This window comes from Manacus vitellinus, unplaced genomic scaffold (assembly GCF_001715985.3).
Source record: "Manacus vitellinus isolate BGI_N305 unplaced genomic scaffold, ASM171598v3 scaffold_3_pilon, whole genome shotgun sequence".
Lineage (NCBI taxonomy): Eukaryota > Metazoa > Chordata > Aves > Passeriformes > Pipridae > Manacus > Manacus vitellinus.
In genome coordinates, this window is record NW_021940535.1 from 9,424,581 (window position 1) to 9,447,714 (window position 23,134).

Genomic DNA, 23,134 nt, shown 5'->3' on the forward strand with positions numbered 1-23,134 from the left:
AAGCCATAAACTTAAAAAAAAAAAAATTACGAAGGGGAAGTAAATATCACAGATGGAACTGAACAGAAATGTCACAGGTTTGTTCTAGCAGTCTTCTGAGGGCAATGAGGAAAAGGTTTCACTCAGACCTGTCTTGGGAGTTGCAAATACAGATGCTGGCACCAGTCCCAGAACACAAAGCATACTTTTCAGTTTTTGCTAATACCTGCTAAAATTGTATCTTGGCATTTTTGCTTGGAAAGAAAATTAAGAAATGACCCTTCTTAATGCTTTGTAATCCACATAAATCTCAAAAACTCTTCTCAGGGAAAGGTTTCCACAGAACTTTTCTTTTGGAAAATAAAACAGGGCCTCTTAGGCAGTTGTTGCCTTTACAGATTGATTTGCTGAATTCAAACCAAGAACAAATACAGACAATAAGCAACAAATCACTCAAACCTTTGCATGAATAGTGAAGTAATGGTTTCTGAGCTTATAGATACAGAGTGTATAAACAGTGACATAGGAAACAAAGCATGAAAAGTTGTTTTCAGAGAAACTATCTACTTCAAAGTTTGAAGTACAGAGCCTAAAACTGGACAAGCCAACCACTTTCCCTGCAAATGCGCTGCTGATATTGCCGTCTACCTCTAAACTTTTTTTGAGTAAAAGTTTAATAACATACATTTCAGAAATTAGAACTGGTTTTCACAGGAACAAATTTATACACTAGAGGGCAAACGTTTATCTGTTCCATAGATGGTTTTCCCACAGAAGAAAAAAACATGAACAAGATGAAGACTTTTATCAATGTGTTTTTCTCCACTTGCCTCTTGCCTTTTTTAAAAGTCAGTGGTATTACAACAATAAACATAAATGGAGAGTTATACTTCAAACTGTAACCATGCCAGTCTGCAATTTTTAACCCATAGTGTAACAAAATATATGGGAAGAATGGGTGAAGGAACTTTTTGGAGACATCGGGCTTCCAAAAGCAAGTGGACAGTGCAAACATCAATTTAAGAACCAGATAAGAAGAGCAGTACTTATGTATTGAGTAGGAATCAAGTCAGATAGACAAATCTGTTGTAAACAAGCTTCCACTACCGTGGCTCTCAGAAAGATAAAAAAAAAAAGTAAAATAGGAAATTAAACAGGATATCTTTGCATATGACAGGGAATTTAACAGCATGAAATTCTAACTAAATTATAAACTTAATTATAAACTATAGTCTCTTCACATGGTTTCATACAGAAGAAAAATAGCAAAAAATAAACCAAAATAAAATTCAAAAATACAATCCAATAGACATTAATAAGAATACTGAAGATGAAGTCAACCTGCAAGCTGTTAATAACTTCTGCAGATTATGACTTCTGCATACAATTAAAAGACCAAAGAGAAGTGATCTTTCAATTTGTCAGAAAAGACAACTCAACAGATGTTTTAATGAATCATACTCCTTGTGATTCTGATCAAACAATACAGCCTTCTTCCCAAAAGGAAGTAAAAATCTGGAAGATAGCTATTAGTAGCCAAGCAAGCTGCTTCATATTTGTTTCCACAATAAAAAAAGAAATTTTTTTGTATCAGATGCTTAAAAAAGTTAAAAGGAATAAATGGAGATAGAAGACATAGACCATATTGAAACACAACAGTCTTTTTGAAAGTACTTATTTTAAGACAGACTTTCAATTGCCTGTTGGAGTGTAACAGACAGATAACACACAATTAAATGCTCGTTAAGGAGAAATGAAAAAATAAGGAAAATGCAAAAAGTTTACTTTTCGTCCAGCAAAGCATGGAATTTCTCAAACCTCTGAAATCCCAATCAAGTTAAAACAGAGGCAAGGGCTACTGTTTCCTTTAACACTACAAATCTATTTAGCTAGCAAATATTTAACCAATAGCTAGAGGTTGCTCTTTAAGTACTAAGTAATGAGATGTAATTAAGGTAGCAAAGGCAAAAGGTTACTAATTTAGGGTACTTCTATGGAATAGTGCTTAAATTATAGGTTTTATACAAAACGCATGGGCCAATGCACAAGAAAAAAATCCAATTTTAACGGAATGCAGAACAAATTAACATTTTAACATTATAATACTACTCAATTGTATAATGGGATTTTGCTAAGTGTCACAGAACAGAAAATAAAAGTAACACTCCGAGGTATGCTTGTTAACCTCTTCAAGCTGAATATATTACGAGCCTACTGACAGCAGTAAATAGACCCATTGTGACATGAAAGACTCTGAATTCAAAGGCCTTTAATAGGTGTTGTTTTTCTAAGTAGACTGGCCTTAAGAGTATAAACAATGAACAAGATAAAAATTATGTTATCCATCCCAAATACTTTCAAATTTCCTAAATGGAAGTGGAATGATTCCTTTAAAAATACCATTTAAAAACTCTAGTTCCTGTGATATATAATGTCTTTTTCCCCACTTCTCCTACCCATGGAGGAACTTAGTCTGGTAAGCATAGCCTTCAGCAACCATATTGACCAAAAGGCTTTCTGGAAAAATAAGGATTAGAGCTGTTTCAGTCAAACCCTGTCACCTCAACATTTCAGCATCCTGGTTGTCCATCCAACAAGGGACTCAAACAAGCACTTAATTTTAAGATATCTAAATAACAGCAAGTCTGTATCCATAACAAATTGCCAATATTAAACCAAGAAATCTGCAGCCATGAAACTTTGTCAAAGAACTCAAGGCAAGCAGAATGGACAAAACATCCTATTTAATAAAAGCTTCAAAATAGTATCTCCGTAGTTATGATACTCATCACTACTGTCTTCTTCCCTCCTGACTTCTGAACCTCTCAGTTCATTACACCAAATTAACCACCTTTTTCCTTTTCATCCTGGTTTAAACTATCCACAGTGGAATAATTAAAGGCTTCACAATGTAGAAACACCTACTCTGTGGAATTTAAGCACAACTGAAATATAAAATAGATTTGTTGAAATGCCAACTGGCAAGAAGAAATGGGAAAGTTCTTTTCCCTTTTGTTTTTGTCAATTTACAGATTTAACCAACAGTTTAGCTCCAACATAAACTGTACCTTTTATTAAAAAGATCTAAATTGGGAGAATGACCACACAAGTTACATTTTTCCTCAGAGTGGTAGTGGTTAGAGCATCAGCTCTGAGCTGACTGCAAGGAACACACATACAAGAAACAGATTTTTTTTTTTTTTTTATAGAGCACTTATACTATTTTTTGATTTTTTTTTTCTTCAGGAATCCAACCTACTACTATACTGCCTCTGGTAAGTAATACCACACAGAATCTTAACTGAGCTGACCAGGAGTGTGCAGAGCAGGGGACTGATGATCTGACATCTATTCCTACCACTGACATTGGTCTATACAAGTCATTTTGGACTAGCCATCATCAGTGACTAAATTAAATTTCACACCTGCAAGAGTACTCAAAAAAACCAGAACAGTAATTCAGATGCTCATTCTCTATATGTTAATGGAAATAAGTAGTTGTACAGACTGAGGTAAAATATTTTTAGCTTAAGTTTGCAGACAATATAGCTTGGTATTGCTGGGTTTACAGTATAGATACAACAGCAACCAAATCCACTTCAATACCCAATTCACATCAAGATCTGCAAGCATTATATGAATAAATAATTTAGTTCATTTGGCCACCAAATATTTATTTCCCAGGTGTTTTGAAGTTTTGCTTTGGGGAAGGGACATCTTTTCGTTTTGTTTTAAACCAGAGTTTGTCACAAAATGCTACTGAATTACACAAATTGTGTAGCTCTCCCTCTTAGTATGTATTGCTGGTATAATGAACACATAAATTGACATGAACACAAGCATTTCACTGAATCCAAGTATCAAAGTCTGTGAAATATTTACTCAGTATGAATTTGAAACCAACATATACTTGCCATTGATCCACAATGCAAAACTCTCATCTATTGCACATCAAAGAAATAAGTATCATTTATTGTGAGCTTACACCAGAAAATTATCTAGTTCAAAGTTAATTCAGCTACCTGAAGGCACTGCACCCAGGTACACACTAGTAAAAAAAGTACAGTAGCCACCCAAAACCAAACTATTAAAATTACATCACAAGCATCAAAAATGGTCTTAGTACTGCATGTAGAAATCAACCAAAATGGATAATAATTTAATATTCAATTAATTCATCATATCTAGACTATTCAATTAAAATGAGAAATTTTACAAAGATCATGTATGCAAACTACCAAATAAACCACTGTAACTTCTACCAGACATGCTCACTAATTCTTAGCTTACAGCTTCTATGTCTCAAATGCTTTTGTACTACATAATTACAGGGTTGATATAGAAAACTTTCTAAGGAGCATGAAATAAGAGTGCTTTCCATCCACCTATGAAGATAGCATCAATTTTTTTTATTCAAGTTTTGATCACACCACTGCATAGCACTTCTTCTCTTGCCTATGGATTACATTTCTCCCAGTAAAAGAGCCTGTCAATGATTTAAGCTTCAGCAAGGGTATCTGGTAATTGAGATTAACAGATATGATGTTTCTTTCAAAAAAATAAAACTCATCAGTATTCCTTTCTTTTGGGAATTGTAGCCAATCGGTGCCATTTTCATTCATTCAAATACATACAGGTTCTTTCAGCCCCTATAAAAAGCCCTCATACATGGTCTGGTGAACTCATATTAGGATGAGGATATAAGATCTACCCCTACAAAGGGATATTATTTCTTCCCCTTTAAAAAGTCATTAGCCAACGCAACAAAGCGTGCCAGAGAATGCTTACGTCACAATAAGTGACATAAATCAATTCCTACTATTGCCTTTATACACCAGGAGGTACAATCCGTCCATACCCCTGAGCACTGAATCATAGTTTGGGGAATCCTCCGATAGGTCACATTGGTGCCACAGGTTTAAAGTGGTAACTGCAGCCCAAGTGGAGTGGGGGGGTGGGGGGAAATAATAAAAATCACACCTTTGGTCCCTTACTGATTTGAATGAAGCAGTGGGTATTCAAAAAGCTGGCTATTCACAGGTTCAAGAGGAGAAATTCAGTAGACGGGGCTGTAGGGCACAGCACAGCATAGCTGGAACCCTCCTCTGTGGAAAATGTGACAGGCCAGACTGAACGCAGTCCAGCAGACCCCAGTTGAGGCCCTTTGTGCCACATCTACACACACAAGGACATTTTACTTCCAATTTCTTTCTCTTGTGATGGCTGTAGTGTTTCCAACTTCTACATGTGTCTAACTCCCTCCACAAAAAAACCTTACTATATGAGTATGATACGAACAATATTACCCATTTGTCCCACAAACTGACTAACTGAAGACTGTCCCACAATGAAGCAAGTAATTGCTACCACAGACCAAAATCAGGAGATTTGTGCCAGCCATCCTAATATTTGCTTCTCAAGCACAGCTAACTACTTTCAGACATTTTTAGAATACATCTTCTAATAAAAAGGGGCTTTGATGACATTGTAAGTATTCTACTGTTAAAGTTTAAAAAGTCTTAAGGAAATGGAAATATAACGCTACATGAACACCAGTAAAATAGAGAATTTTAATTATATGTAATAGCCAACAAGCTGCTTTTAGTGGCTATGAAAAAGCTACATTTAGCCGAAACAGCAATAAAACAAGAGAAGTTAAATATAACTCCTCCAAAGAACAGCATATTTATTCAAGCCAAAAAGAGCTAATTTATACTATGGGTGTAGCTCTCACTGACATTATCTGGGGAAAATGACTATTACAGGAGCGGGTGTGATATACAGCCCTTGAGTCATGCATGATAAAACCTAATGGTTTTGCTTTGAGGTAAAAGTCCTTACTAATCAAGTAATGAATCATTCCCAAAATGTCAAGTTTCTGAGGCCGTGTGTGTCAGAAGTGCCATTCGAGAGAGAATACTCAATCATTAATGAACACTTCTGAGATTTTTATCAACTGATTAATAAGCAAGGAAAAGAGTTAAGGGGTTTGAACAAAGAGTTAATGGACCTTTAATGACATTCCCTGTGTTTTAGCGAACAGAACATATTGAGTTTCATATACCACTGACTACAAACCACCAACGATCAAAGTGCTCCACACACTGCAAGTGTTCAAATAATGCAAGGAACAGTACCTACGCTTTCAAAACATTAGGAAATTATGTTTACTTAGTAATGCACATACTTACTTTGTATAACACCTAGCAATGTATTAAATTCCAGGTTAGAAATAAAGAGTCTGGCTTCCTAAATCGGTAGATAAAAATGAGTTAGGGAGAGAAATGAGGATATTATTATATAGTATATTAGGTGCTGGACCTGTTTATATCAACTATCATGGAAGTAAAATTCTGGCTCTTAAATACACAACACTAAAAAGACACCCGGGAACAACTCTGAAGACTCAAATGAATTGTGTGTAGTTACACAAGTACATGTGCACATGTACACAAACACCTACCTCTAATGAGGGCAGAGGTATCTGCCTTCAATATACTCTTCATCTTTGTGCTGACATCATTATGAAAATATCAGAAGGAAATTACTCTATCTAACAGCCTGAAAAAAAACCAAGGATTACTAACCTAGGGTATTTCCAGCTCCCTTGAACAAAAAACCTGACCATACAGAAGTCAGTTCAATCACGTGAGTCTGCAACCAAATCCCAGAAATAACAGACTAAAAAACCAAATGGAAGGGTATCATTTGATAGCTGGGGGAATCCTATTCTGAGAGTAGAGAAAAACAGGAAACAAACAGAGGTAAAGAGGGGAGATCTCAAAGGAAGCACAAACGCAGTGACAAGATGCTGAAGACATGAAAATAAGTTAGAACCTTCCAGTTAGAGTGGCTCTCTTTTCCACACAGCTGTATTCATGGTATGAAGAAGGGGTATTAGTAAGTTTTTTTTGTTCAACTTTGATACAAGTGCAAAGCTTCCAGATGACATCAAATTCACATCTAGCTGATGTTGAGCACAAGCAAAGCAGATTGGCCAGAATCCTGCACCTTATAACCAGGCTCTCTGGAATAACAATGGTTTAAATCAGCTAATGATCTGTTCCAAAAAGTGATCAGAAGTGTTAGACGAGAAGGACAAAATATGCTAACAAATGCTAACTTGTCATTTGTTAGTGGAAATATTAGTTTTCGCATGAAATGCTAAAATTTCCAAGAGGAAATCATATGATTCAGGGGATACAATTCAGAATCAAATAGTTATCTCAATCATGTAATGATTTACACCCAAAACTAATTTTGTCTGATAGTGTTAAATACTAAAAATGCACAAGAACAATCACATAGTATTTTAATGCATAAAATATTGCTTGACGAGGTTTCAACACTCTCGCTTAATCACAAACCACAATAAAAGAGACATAACATGCAGGATCAGCAACACTAGGCAAGAAATTCCTCACAAATGTCTTGTTAAGTAAGATGTGCTCAAAGTTAGTTCCTTTAAGTTCTGTCCAAAATTTAGATTAATTACACATTCTGCTGAAACCTCAAGAAACATAAATATTTAGTGCACTTCCCATGGCGTCCTAAATTATGTCCAGGGATGAAAGAGGTTTGCTTTTTCTCCATATATTTAGTTTTGAAAGTTTGATGTATCATAGTTTTCTCTTGGAGGTTTTTCTAAAAAAAAAACTTTAGTTAACTCTTTAAAATGAGCCGAATGTTCTTTCGGCTGCAAATCCTACGTGCTTTAATCATGTCTTGCTCTAATTTTTTTTCTTTCTTTGAGAAAAAGAATACTGTAAAGTTAGCTTTAGGTTTGATTATCTAAATGTCAGCTTTCAAGACCAGAACAGATCCTGTCATGTAGTATAGTAACTCAGAGTCACTCTGAAAATGACATGGGATTGAAGGGTTCCAAAATGATCAAACCAGTTGCCAAAAAAAAAGTTATCCATAAACAAAGAACAAACAAGGACACTTCAGTACCAATCCTGTGCTGTAACATAAAAATGTGGGCTAGTCCTACGTTTTTGCAGTTGGCATTCATAGAACAATTGCCTCGATTTCATCTCAAACACATGAAATAGTCCATCTTCCTGTTAAAATTATGCCACATCAACGAAACAGCTGTGTAAAAAAGGGTCACAAAGTTCTGAAAATATAAGAAGCAGCTTTCTTCAAAACTTTCATATGAAATGGAAAGGGCAATGCCTATGACATTACTAATTGAAAGAACCAATGCACTCATTTAGAGACATTTGACTTCCAAATCCTTCATAAAATTCATCTGTTTCTTTAGAAGTCTCCACTGAATTCTCAAAGATTCCCAACAAACATCCAGGGCTGTATATGCAAGGGGCAGCTCACATCATAGACCTCAAGGAAAACAGCTACCCTTACATGTGAAAGTCACAGCTTTCTCAGTCACAGGCAACAAATTTCTACAGTTTACTGCCATGTAAAGAATTAAAATGGATCCTCCTGATGGCACTGCCTTCTTTATTCTAAATGAGGAGTCATGGTATCTCTACCTGGAAGCAATTTTGTTTGTTGACCACTTCTAACAGACTGATGGTGAAATGCTACACTTACTTTCCAGAAGGGAAAACAGATGAGGGAAGTTATACAGAAAAAAAAAAAAAGACCTGTAGGAATTATGTTATTTTCTACTACCTGTAAAAAGCAACTTATGAGCAGCTCTTGAAATCTGAAAGACTACTCAAATACTTTTTCCCTTGTTTCAAGAAGAGATTTTAAAAGAAAAATTCAGAACTCACAAGATGCAAGGGCAAGAAAAGCCAAGATAAATAAAAAACATATACTAAAGACAGCAGAATGATCTGGACAACTTCTAGTTGTTTACTGAGCAAGATCTAGAAATCACATTGAAAGCCATTTTACTGCTGCTTACAGCCAAGTATTTCTGAGAGACAGGTTATTCGATAATAATATAAATAAGATGAATGTGACTGAATAGCTGAATTCAGAGAAAATAAAGGGAGTAAAGTCTCAGCATCAATTAGTTCTAGAAGTTCTGGTTTAAAAGTGTATTGGGCCCTCTCAGTAACAGGAGATGGTCTCAAATAGATAACATGTTATACGGAAAGAAAAGATAAAATGTCTCACTAATCAAAAATAAAGACCTGTTGTAAAACATGTAGTTCTTAAGTCTAGATGGCTGAGGTTATGCAACTCTGCTGACCATTTATGTTAAACTTGTTTTGTCAGTATATTTCTAGTAACTGTCACTTCCATACAAAATTTTACAGTAACATGAAGAGCTAGAAATCATTCACTTTCACTATTTTTTTTTTTAACTAGCAGACAGAGAGGGAAGAGACACTATTAGTATTTCTACTGAGACAGAAGACATCATCCATCTTGTCTGGCTAGATGGCTGCTGCCAGTCAGCACTAATTCACTGACTTGACAGTGCACAAATAAGCAACCGTCAGAGGGGTGCTGGGGCCAAGGGCAAAAGTTGAGATGTCACTATTAGAAAGCACAGAACATGGGGAAACCTGAGATGCCATGCAATAATGGTATCAAAGAATAGGAAAGGAACTATGTTTATTACATGTGATGGAAGTGTGGGGATACAGAACAAATTGTTTTGTATTACAATAAAAAGTAGAATAAGGAAGAAAAATTATGAAGCAATGCAAGGTAGAAGTGATTGCTTTGTCATTACATTCTTTTTTGTAAACTTGAACTGTTCAATCTTGTCTCAGATTCATGTCTTAAGTACTTAAAATTGGTTAAAGAACAGCTAGTGCCTTAGGAGAACTCCACCCCAGAGTTCAAATTCATCCTTCCTCCTCTTTCCCTAAAGGAATGTAACTGCAGTAGGCTTTTAAACATGGTTACAGTGTTAAACATAACTAGACATAGCTAGTATTGCTTATATTCACTAGGATAAAATCCATGTGGGCTAACATAAGAAATTGAAGCATCTCATTTTTATGACATTTATTAATTCCAGCTTGTACCTGGAAATCTAAGTAATGTTCGCCAAGAGTCAATGCATGAAAATTACGATTTCAGGGCAAGAACCTGTAGCTACTGTCAAACTATGATCTTTTTTTTTTAATATGACAGAAAACACATTGTAGACATAAAAGATCATTAAACTACACTTTCAAGCAATAACATGTTTCTAGTAGGGGAGCATTATACAAAGTACATGCTGTTTACAACAGCTACCATAAAATTTGCTGCAATCTCATTCCATATTTGAAGTCCTTTAAATTACAAAAAATATATGCAATCTCAGCTACCATTCAATTGCTTTTAAATTTATCTAATTAAAATCCTTTCTTAGAACAAGTGGTAGCAGCATGTCCAACTGCACTGCTAAATTTTTTAATCGGAGATCGAGAATTTGCATATATTGCAAATTGATTTTTCCATTTTTCTTCATAGCACCTTCCTACAAATCATTCTTAAAGATCATAAGAATAACATTTCCTTTTTCTAACATACAAGACCAAGTATATAACAGCTTTTCTTTTCCTTCCAGAATGAAACACCTGATGTGACTGTTTGTTAACTGTTGTTACTACTCACTCCAATCCCTTTAGATCTTTATTATTACTTAAGAAAGACAAATTCTAAAAGAAAATATGAAACAGGGCAATAAAACCAAAAGCAAGCTTTTTGTCATTGCACAAACCAATGCCTGCTTATACATTTCTTCATTATTTTCAAGTTGAAAAGTAAGGCTAAAGTTTCCTTACAATAAACCCATCAGTAATTTTATCGTAGCGCTAAATACAGCCTGCCTTGTTGCTAGTGTACAAGGATTAATGAAAAAACTAGTTCATAAATAGAAATGCTTTTTACCAGAGAATCAAAAGCAGCGTGATTAATTTTTTCCTGTTTAGCAACCATAATTTTGACATGCATTGTACATCTACCTACATATACAAACACAACTGTTACTTGAAGTTGAAAATCTGAAAATTAACATTTACCATCTACTTTAGTAGTAAAATTCAAATCAGTTCAGTAATTCGTAACAATTTACAGGTGGGCAGAGAAACCATACAGAATAAATTTACAGTAGGTATTTATCACACCTAGGCAATGAAATTACATGAGTTGTGTATTCATTATTTGATTTGTATTTAAAAGGTTGTTCATACAAAGGTCATACATCTGCTCCATAACTGTTCTGATAAAAGGAAATACAGGAAGCAATAAGAGGCAGCTTTATATATCCTAGGCTATAATAGTTATCCTATGAAGAATGTAATTCAGGCAGTGCCCAAGTCCTGGAGATTCTGTGTTAAAAAGGCTAATAAAATCACATATTCAAATTAACTGGAAACTCCTTTCTGTTCTAGATGAAAAGGTTTGGAATGCACTATAAAACCAAAACATACACATTTCCCTTCTGCCTACAAAACCCAATGTAAAAAGCAACAAAACCTTGCTTTGTACCTAACAATTACTTTAGCTTAAACTAAGGGGATAAAACGAGGTAAATTTTCTCATTATAAAAATATTTTATATAAGGAAGGAGATGAGATTCTCAGACAATTATATGAGAATAAAAATTGTATTTACTTCAATGTCAAAAAGCCTACATGCGTAAAAGAATTTTTGGAGTGAGACTTCATACTGTTCATATTTAACCAGCCTCATTATTCCTTTTCAGAAAACTCATTTGCCATATTTTGAATACCTCAACTATTTGTATTAGACATACTTGTTCAAATAAAGACAGAATTTGATACTGAATTAAAGAAAACAAGGTCTTTTCTAATATAGAAAATGCATCATTGAGCTGTTTTATTTCACCCCCACAGCAGAGTCAATATTAAATCCTACCACAGCTCTCACTTTTGAAACAACATATGCAGCAGTAGGGTCTCTATGCAATGACCATTTTACTACATTTTCTTTGTACTAGCAATAACAACATTTCTTTATTGGAAGTGAATTCCCATGAACAAAAGAAATTACAAAGGAAATCTATCAAGAAAAATGTGTGCTTGCTTAAAATAAAGTTTTAACAATTGTGAAAAAATTTAAGCATTTGTTCTCTGAAAACAAATATTTTTCCTCATTCTCCTTCCAACTGCTCTAATTCCAATTCAAAAGGCTCACAACAGTAATGTTAAGAAAAGCACCCATCTAATCCTGGTTTGAAGGATCTTATAAGCTTCTGCAATATGTATCTATTTCAACAACCTGATTTTTGTCATATTCTCAGAATTCATCTTTCAAAGCAACTGCATAAGAAAATTTTTCAAGCACATCCCAGTTGCTTTTAAGTTTAGAAGGAGAAGTTCTACACAGCAAAAGCAGACTCAAGAGACTCACATTAATCTTTTGGGCTTATTTAGTCACGCCATTTCAAAGTGTTAAATAATAACCCATCTATCACAACAATAGCTAGTATTTCTTAAAGCAACCAGAAAATCCTCACTTTCAAACTTAAATCATCTTATGTTAACTCATTCACAGTAAAGACTCAAGGGCAAATCTGACTCATGTATAAGCATACACGGAAGGGCAGTTTTCTCCAATTTAAAGAAATGTTTTCTTAGATGAAACAGTAAGGGCAAATACTTTTCCTTAACAGCTTTGGGTTTTAGTTATTGTGATATACAACACTGCATAAAGGTAAGTCTTTTTTTTCAGCAAGGAATCTAATTTTAACTCAGCTTCTCAAAAAAAGCATGTTAGAAAGTAAAATCAGATCCTCCAACAGAAAATCAAAAAAACACATAAAATAATTTCTTAACAGAGGGAACACATAATGAAAAAGTGTTATTCTAAAGCAATGCAGAGCTGAGGTAGCAAAAGGAAGAAAAATTGGTTTATTCTTTGTCCAGTACGAGGATGGTTCAGGAATGATTTGTTTTTTTAAACACTGTTCTTTTGCAGCTATCACATTCTGAAATGATTAGAACATAAAATCCCCATAGGAAGGACATGGTCAGTCTTAGACAATTTTGTTGTGAATGTTACACCAGCCAAACCATTCCGCCAGTTTACAGTGTACCATAAAATATTTACACAAGCTATGAACTATAAAATATTTTCACATGAACTATAAAATATTTACACTATCAACATCAGTTAGGAAAGAATGATGTGCTGTCAAGCTGGTGTGACCCAGGAGTAAAGATTTTGTGGTCGCAGATTAAATAAAACTATTGCAAATCATCTGGAAAGTTACAGGGACTATTAGGTTAAACAAATTACTGCTTCCTGGTCTCTTGGATGGTAAATGTAACCAGGAAAGCACAGCTTATATGCTTTAAGCTAGGTTTTAGCAACAAGATAAAGAAGGGTTAGGCTCATAATCAAACTGTACTGACCTCTCTGAATGTTCCTTCTAGCAAGGTGTCCAGATGTTGAAGAGGAGCAGGAGTTTTATCTTTGAATCGTGTCAGCAGTCGTCGCTCAATAGCTCGAAACTGTACGGCCCTTTCAGATAACAGCTCCTGAAATTTTTCAGCATTCAAACGTAGCTGCAATTTAAGGGTTTTCAAGAATTCAGATTAAGGGTCATATATATTGTATGCACATTGCAAATGAAACGGGAGAAGTTTAGTAAAATTTTTGTGACAGAGTGTATTACACAAACATGATTGTCATTTATACCAGTTTGATATTTTACACTCCTCATTAAGCTTTTTAACATTTCAGGAATTATCATTTCCTACTGAATTCAACACTAATTGTCAACAGCCAGAATTAAATGTGAAAATGCACATTTTCACATCAAGAAACCTATTAACAAGACTGAAATTTCACTACCGAGACCTGAAGGCTTGGTTTGATGTGCTATTTATGACACATATACACAGTGTATTGGACTTGATATTCATTGTAGTAGAAAGCATGAAGAGAAGTACTGGATTCTGTACTTTTTGAATGATTGTCTTTTTCTGAAGTGAAATCCTTTTCTCCTTTTTATGCATACTGATCAGCTATAGCAATAAACTTCCTCGAAGTGTTCACAAAACTTTGAACATTGTATATCAAATGTTCAGATAATAAAAAAATCTTATTTTATCTATTAATCATCACTTACTAGTACATGCCTTTAACATAGAACTGACTAAAGATGAGTCTTTCAGAAAACAGAGTACAGCTGACATGCTATAACTAGCAGAAGAAACATCAAGCCACTCAGCTTTCCACATGTGAGCAAAAATATCCCAAAATGAGCAGAAATTTCCTAAATTTAGAAATCGTATTATATTTAAATATAAGGAAACATATCTTTATGTCAGCACATGATTATGAACAACAGTTCAGGGAAGTGAAGAGAAAAAGAAATATTATGTAGCTTTTCTAGAAACAGTAGTAAAAAAGGGGCATCTCAGGTAATATTCTCCCAGGTTTGTCAAAAAAGAGTGTGTTGAAACTAAGAGGGATGGGAGCATAAGGACCCACTTTATAGACTATTTAGATCTTTTCGGACCATTGGAAAATTTCAGAAATTTCAAAATAGCCAGCTGCTACCTGACTAGATCCTAAATTAGCGTTACAGCAATAACACCTATGTTTCAAACTTCAACGTATTTAGGTTTCACTAGATTGTACCACAAGCTTATGCTTACAGTATTTCTACCAGTCACTTAAAAAAACACAAACATTTTGACTTTCAAATTAGCTGAACAATTAGCCATGAGCTTAAGACTAGGATTTAGGCTGACCCCTTAAAAAAAATCCCAGAAAATTCCAACTACAGCTTCCATTTTTCTGTATGGTGATGGCTCAAACTCACAAAAAATGTGGCAGAACAAACATCCAACAGTATTTCTCATTCTTACATACATATGTTGCTTTTACCAAATACACAAGTTTAATAGAAATCTTCAAATAGCTATTTCCTTTTTTTACTGGAAAGGTGTGGAGGGAAAGAATGGATATATTCTATTCTATTGGCTATTTCTACAAGCTATCTGAACTACTGGAGATTTTTCATTGTCATCTGCATAGTCAAACAGGAAAAAGTAATTACATTTCTTTTATATCTGGTTTGGTAAACTTTCTTGAGTCTCCAGGGCTTGATCTGCAAGGGCAGTTTTTTTAGACACTGAAGGGACTTTCCATATAATTACCAGGATGACTCAGGGGGAAAAAAAAGTGGTCCTGGTTTCCTTAGTATGGAAGAGCAAAACAGCCTAAAACTAAGGGCAAATTTTGAAAGAATTTTACAATTAACATGATGTTAGTGAATGAAGAATTCATGGCTTCTGTACAGGCAGTGAACAGAAGGGCAAATACTGGTTCCTTAATTTGTATGATTTGCAGACTGCACACTGGCTACATGTGCTCTGCTAATTGCAAGGGTTGTTTCAGAGGCAAGGCATACTCTGTATTTTAAAAACCAAATTATGACATTTTTTTCCAGAACTATCTTAGATATAACCTTCTATTTTCTGAAAGCCAAATGCCTGTGATAGCTATAGTTATAATCTGATTAATCATTGTACTAACATACAATTTTAAACTAGCGGAACATTAAGGATTCACATATCATGTAACATACCTCAAAATGTCGATCAATTAGTTCAAAATATTCTTGCAGGGGAATTGAACCAGAAAAGGTACATGCAAAATCTTTGCAGTTTTGCTTCTTGAAATGTTCCTCTAGTCGGCGTGTGAGCTCTTTCGTTATCAGCCAAAGGTCTTCCAACTGGTCGCTCTGGATCCTGTATCGTTCTTTGAGCACAACAGATACAAGACTAATAAACACACACTTAAGCCACATACACTCACTACACAATATAGTTTAGATAACACACAAGTTGAACATGCTAATTGTATCCTAAGTCTACATGAGATTTTCTTAAGAGATACATGTTCACTTGTGTTAAAGAAATACTTGCATTTTGTTGATGTTGGTCCTAAATACTATCCCTTTTATCCTAATTTTAATAGGCAATTTTTTGGCACAAGACTCTTTTTTAAGAGTATGGACCTATTCGTGAAGGAAAAAAAGCTATGAAGAACTACCACAATAAGGAAACAGGAGAGTTATATGAAATCATATATGAAAATATATGAATATATGAAATCATAAATGTATGAAATCATAAAACAGGCTGTCTGCAATGCTCTGCCATAACAACTTTAGTGAGCTTTTCTCAGGGCTGGAGACAATCAGGTTCAATTAACTTTGAACTGTGACTGAGGCACAGTACCTTAAGCATCTGATGGTAACAAACCAGATGGTAACATCTCGTGATAACAAACCACCTTTAATGTCTTTTGGAAACGGTTATTGAGTTCTTCAAATAATAGACTCAATATCATTTTTATTATATCTCCACTTCCTAAGAAAACTTGTAGTAGGAAAAGTATTAGTCTAACTACTCATAGGCAACAATATTCAGCTTTAATAGTGCTATGTTTCACTCTAGACACAGTTAATATTAGTAGAAGGTGATTCTTATCCATCTACACACTATGGTTTTGTAAAAATGGCTTAGTGTAGGAACGAAAGTGTTAATATAAACCGAAGGAAGAAATCAAATCCTGTTAGCTGGTGTTACCTCTCCCAGCAAATGAATTTCAAAGTATTAGGCTAGTGGACTGAGATTTTATTTCTAGTCCACATTTGTATAATCCCCTCTTCAGGTTCCAGGAAATCAGAATTAACTAAATGTTGAGAGGAAAACATTATGGAAAATCATAGAGGCCCTTTAATTATTTTTCTTATTTTTTTCAGACAAAACACAATAACCAACAGTTCCTTATTTGTTTTCATTACGTATCTACCAATACCTTATAAAAGAGGGTAGATAGAAATGCAGCCATGACGATTTGATACAAAATAGTTCTCTTTTTTGCCCATATTAACAAGGTCCACAGTAAATTAAATTAACCAGAATTCTTTAGTACTTGAATGTACTTATTTAAAATTTTCTCAACATAAGTAATTCAAGATTGTTTGACATTAGCACTGGCATCATTCCCAGGATACGTATTTCACTGAATGCAGAATGAAAAATTCTGTTTACAGTGTAACAGGAAAGAGCAAGTTTTATTTAAAAACATGCTTGTTATAGAAAAGAACACCATCTGCTAAAGATAACATTCAACCTAATATCCATTTTTTAAATACTCACAGTGTAATGGCTGGACCTACTTGGATGTATCATCATACTTTGTTCTAAGTGATTCTTCCTTGAGGGAAATTAGCTCAGATGTTTTCAGGTCAAATCAACAGTCATTCCATTTATAACTGACATATCTAATACATTAATGGTTTCAAATGGACAAAACTAATTTCCGCCAAAATGCATATTTTGTTTCCATACATTGTTTGTTGGTCAATACAAACACAATCTAATTTTATCATGGCCTGAGTAGAGAATACTGCAATTATTTGTTTTACATGATCTTCCAGCTTTCAAAAAAGACAAATTAAATTTAGAAACAGTAAAAAAATGAGAATCTGTAGTTTTACTAAACACATTTTGAACAGAAATACAGTGAAAAAAGATAAAGAAATAACTGTGCTTCTGTCCATTGCATGTTTTTATGATGGTTAACAAACTCAAATTAGCTTTTTGTTAAATAAGTTCCATTCCAGAAAGTTACAAAAGATTTTCAGAAAATTATCAATCAGAAAAGTAGGAGACTGAGGAGCACAAACAGGTTACATAGGTTACAAAGTCTTCTAACACTACAACAGGTTGTCCAATGAGCACAACCTAAATTAAGAATGGCTGCTCTGCCAGTAGGTTATCTGAAGGAAGTCTAGAAGGTTTGGTTCACTTCTCAGTTAGGAAGTCTATATCAGCAGAAAAAAAACCATCCACAGTTAGCAGACAAGCCTTCTCTACACTTTGGCTAAAAGACAGTTTAAAAAAATTTCCCTCAAATAAAACATTAAAATCTAAATCTATCTGAGACAAGCAACTGTTTGATATGTATTTTCTGTCAAGATGTACTTCAGGTTGGGTTTCTTTGCAGCAGTCTTGACAGGCTGAAGTAACATATTCAATTACTACACTGTTCAAAACGGATTAGCTAATACAATTAAAAACAAACATGAAAACAGACGTTTTCACGTCGTTCCTGCCTGCAGCTTCAGCAGTGAAACCCAACTGAACCTGGAGAGAGCTTCACTTCCACATGCAGCTCTTCCTATCCAGAACTTAAGGTCCATTTAATAAGGGATATGGAAAAAGAGGTCTTCTTCCACTGGCCCAGATAAACTTTTTCATGGAAAACCAGAAATAAGGCCTGATCTCAACATTTTTTTTTTAATTTTCTAAAACACCATTACTTCTAGTCAATATTTATCTACATACCATTTTCTTTTTGAAGAACATTTCCACAGTGATAATGTTGCATAAACAGTTTTACAAAGTATAAGATCAGTGTTAATTTACACAGTAGAATAAGGCCCTAACAAATAATACATAATTTCATCTACATTCCACAGCAGATCTGTTCACTCAAGCACAATCATTTTAGTATCATGACATTCTACCAACAATGCTTTTGTATTATGGATAGTCTCTGTTCCAGAAAATATTCTGAATTATGCTTGAGTATCGGACTTCTTACAAATATATTTTTTTTAATCAGTTTTACTTAGGTAAAATTTCAAGCAAGCAAATGCTCCCTAAGAACTTCTCTAACCAATGCAATCCAATGCATAATCTGGATGCTGAGATCAGGCTGCTAACATAGAAGTTGGCATCATACTACTCATTCGTTTTCTGAAGTTAGGATTCCCAGACGCAATAACTGAGTAGTCACACTAGGAGAAACGGATATTTTGAATCTCCTCTGTAAAGTGAACTTCACAAGTAAAGCAGTGTGGGAAAGTTTATTGTAAGACTGCAAACACCATCTCTAGCTAGTGAATAAACAAACCTGAGGGAAAAAGATTGAGGATTGGGATGGGTGGGTGTGAGATTACAAGTTATAGCCTCACTAGAAACTAAAATACATTATATAGACATAAACTTTTCCTTACACAGCATCAGAATGCAAAATGAAATCCAAATCAAAGATTTAAACTATAATCCAGAAAAGGTTATTTATAAATCCTTTAAATTTTTTAGTTTTTAGAAACTATCAGGTCTGGGAACTTGCATGTCTAGTTAGTTGAAACTGTTTCAGATCTACTATTTAAAGAAATATTAAAAACAAACTAACAATAAACCAGTATGTAAATTATGCATACAAAAAACAATACAAATGAATTTGAACCTTAGAAATGTAAAGCAATTCTTGGTACAATGACAGTTACTCTGCAGATGGTTTCTGTTTTTAACACATTTGATTACATTAGAAAAGGTATTATCTCATAGTTTACAGCTGACACCACCGATATTTATATATCCCATCATGGAAAATGGATTTTTGAAAACAGTAAGGCAGATCATCTTTGTGTCAAAAGGATTTCACATCAACAAACTAGATTGTGATTTTTCACTCGAAACAGCTTTCATAAAGCATTCACACAGTGTTCCAACTGAGTTCTCTGCAATGCGCAATAGGTGTTCTAGCTTTTCAATTTGTAGTCTGCTGTATTAAATGAAGACTTTGTGCTCTGCTGGCATGGAAAATGCTAAACACAATTGAACTGATTTGGTTCCAATGCACATGCCAAGAAAGAGTTCAGCAAGTTGAGCAGTTGTACAGAGCAAGACACCATAAACTCTCCAAAATACAGAGCACCGATCTTTTTCAAAGAGCACAAACTCACAGGTGGTTGAAACTACTTAATTCACAAACTACTCTACACAAGAGACACTGGACCAGATAACAGCATAACTGCATGCGTGTTCTGTAAACATAATAGGAAGGATCTTGAATCCATAATTCTATACTTACAAATGTATACAGGCATCTAAAGATAACAGCCAGGCATTTACTCAGATGCAGAGAAGCAAGGAGGGTTTGATGCCTAATTTAAGTCACAGATTACTGAAAGTCAGTGAAAAGTTAGGCACCTGCTTTTTAATCCCTTTCAAAAATTTCAGTAGGTGACTAATTCCAAACACAGGTGTTGAAATTCCCTTGGGAAAAGAGAAAGTTTTTCCTTATTGTAATGACAGTATTAATTTATGAATAAAAACATTGCTAAAAATTTGAAGAAAATCCATTTTCTTCAAAAAACTGCCACTATATTTTGAGTGGGACTTTTTGTTTTGTCATAAAATTTTGTACCTCCCCTAGTAACATAATTATATACCTGAGAGAGAAATGGGTGATTAACACTGTGAAACTCCTGTGGTAATTCATACACAGTGATTATCCTTCTTCATATGATCAACATTCTCACTTTGTACACATATTAACAGATGATCAGGCCTCTTTTACATTAATACTAATAGCACTTACGTGATGTTTTTGAAGCAAGAAGAGTGGTTTTTGAACCAGTTAAAAATAGAAATCCCAGAGCATTTGCCTGGTCACCCTCAGATGGATCAACAAAGTCTAAAAAAGAAAGTTAAATACAGTTTTCTATAATTTGACACTGGTTTTCAACAAACCTCAATCCATAGCCAGGACTATGTCAACCTTCACACAAGCAAATGAATGGGATTGTTTCCCTTCTTAGGGTTCAAAAGTAATGAATATCAGCAGTAGTTTGGTATATCCCCCCTTCATTCACAGGTGGAAACTGAGCTACACACTGGTTGTTCTTTCCCAGTCTGAAAACAAAAAGGTAGGTTTCTCAGAGGTTCAGCCTGAATCATCTAAAAAGAATCGTGATTAGTGAAGAGCCCAAAGACTACCACCTTCTACCATATGCAAGATCATCTTTAATTCACATATTTATGCAAAAAATATGCAGAAATTATCATGAAAATATTTAAGTACACTCTTTCCAGCTTTCAGCACAGAGTAAAACAAGCATCTAGGTTGCTAAAACTAGCTACTTTGCAAAGTTCATGCAAGTCCACCTTTCTTTTCATTCCATGTAGTGCATAATAAGAGTTTAAATGGCTTCATTTTACAATACCATACTTCAAAAACTACTCCATGTCACGTCTACTCCCAAACTTCTCCTAAAAATAAGGCAAAACAAGAAGGAGAAGAGATACAACTTTTACTGCATACACCCATAATTCAAAGTTCATTCACAGATCACGTCATAACCAGCATACTTTTTTTTTAACACTGTAAATGGAATGAACAGAAATCAGAATATTTTAATGCCTTCTTAGTCCAATGGTTTGTGTTGTATTTTCCACAATGCATCCCTAGGTTAAAAATAAAATACAATGTGCTATTCTGAAAGCATTATTGCTTAGCCATAATGGAAGTCCATTATGAAAACCTCAAAATGTAGACATTTGGAAAAAAGGTTCTCTGTTTCAAGTATTACACAACACACCCATTTGAGAGAAAAGTAATATTTACCCTTAAAGTGAACAGAATCATGCTACAAAAAAAAAAAAACCAACCAAGCCTTCTCTACTGCTCTCAGACAAATGTACGATATAAGTTTTTCAAAAAGAGAAAAGCAGCCCCACCTTAAAAGTATCATATTAAAGTTGTTGGCCCACAAAGCTCTCAGAAAACTGCTGTAGAACCTCAGTCCTCTGAAGTTCAGGAACTTAATCACTGCCAGACTGAACTTACTCTCAATCACTTTATAAGTTCTGTTTATTCATTTCTTTTTGTGCTAATATGATCATCTAGATCCATGATGCAGCCACAAAATATTTACTGAAGTCAACAATATTCTCTTGTTTTGCCTGCATTTTATTAAGATAAATGAGTCACTTTCTTTAACTTTCCTCTTCAAATCCCTAGATAACATTCATAGCCTTTTTTCTACACTTCTGAGTTTGAACTAATTTTTATTTAATATCAGCAACCAGCACTCAGTGTGCCAGGGTCTAGTAACATAATATTAGTTTCCTGCATGGAACCATTTTGTCTAATACATCCTCAGTTCTTATTTGTTTGCTTATGATTACATCATATTATACCACAGAGTATTCCTGTGGTAACTTCTACCTTCTCTCTCTTCCAAATTATGAGCACGTAATTATAGCAGAAATTATTTTCATAACATTACAGTACTCAATTTCATTCTTCTTTTTCCAGTCCCAAATGGCACCTAATTTCTCCTTCGAACTGTTTTAATGTAATTCTGAGTACAAAACAAAGCTCAGGTTTGCACATCAGAAAATACCGCTAAGTACAAATCTTCTTCTTGGTCCAGGAAGAGTAATGGAATTATTAAATAAGATCAGCTTCAGACCGATATATCAAAAATTCCACAAGTCTTCCTCTAAAGCAACTATACTTCTTCCATACAACATTGACCACTTCTGCTTTACCCTACCCTTTTTTTTCAAATGAATGCCCATGTTTTCCCTATTACAACACCACTTCTGCAATTTTATGTAAAATGACTTTCTAAAAATTAGATCTATATCATGAAATCTGCAGTTTAACCATAGATAGATATATTACCCCAAGTGAATTATTATTATTATTATTAAAACATTATGCCATCATTTCTTTCAAAAAATACTTTAAAAATACGCCAACATGAGCTTTTTTAATTATTTCATTACTTCACACAGACAAACAATTCCTGCTGGAAGCCTCTACCACATTTCCGATTACAGACATATTTAAAAACCTACCTGGAAAAATGGTGAGAAAAGTGACAGGAGGTTTGTTGGTATCAATAGTCAGCTTGTGGTTTGCTGCTTTTGTAGGTTGAGATGGGAAGCAAACTAAGCGCAAAGGCAGACTGAAGTTACACTGCGCAACTCTCGGTATTCCTGAAATCGGACAACACAGATTCATTTCTCATGCCCAGATTCTGAATACAAGATACTTCATACCACTGTCCTCAAAGAGGTACAACAAGATACCTTTCAGATGATTAAGGAATATGTTAAACCAAAAACTATATCAAATTCTTAATTTTTGTTAACTTTTCCTCCTGAAGCACCTTTAGATTTGAATACTTTTAATTACCTTTTCAAGGTAACATTTTTCTATAAATGGGAAAGCAAGAGTTACTGATGGAATTTACTGCATACTTGTATTTATACCAATTAAAATGCAATAAAGATTAGATTTTATTTAACACTCTAGACAAACAATTCCACTTTAACATACACAAGAGTTGCGTGATTATTCCTGATCCTTCAAACACAGAATTGAAGCATGAACATTTTTATCAGGAATATCCACAACTAAATGCTTTTTAAGAACAGAT

The 23,134-nt window shown here is 34.3% G+C and overlaps 1 protein-coding gene across 2 annotated transcripts in view; it reads right to left on the reverse strand.

The window, feature by feature from the left end:
* BBS9 (Bardet-Biedl syndrome 9) overlaps nucleotides 1–23,134 on the reverse strand; it is a 288,272-nt gene that overhangs the window by 198,767 nt on the left and 66,371 nt on the right. For both annotated transcript variants that reach the window (XM_029961886.1, XM_018075872.2), the window contains exons 16-19: nucleotides 22,551–22,691; nucleotides 20,284–20,379; nucleotides 15,464–15,636; nucleotides 13,278–13,430 (exon numbers count right to left, since the gene is read on the reverse strand). In XM_029961886.1, coding sequence (XP_029817746.1) covers nucleotides 13,278–13,430; nucleotides 15,464–15,636; nucleotides 20,284–20,379; nucleotides 22,551–22,691 — 563 coding nt within the window. The remainder of the gene's footprint in view (nucleotides 1–13,277; nucleotides 13,431–15,463; nucleotides 15,637–20,283; nucleotides 20,380–22,550; nucleotides 22,692–23,134) is intronic.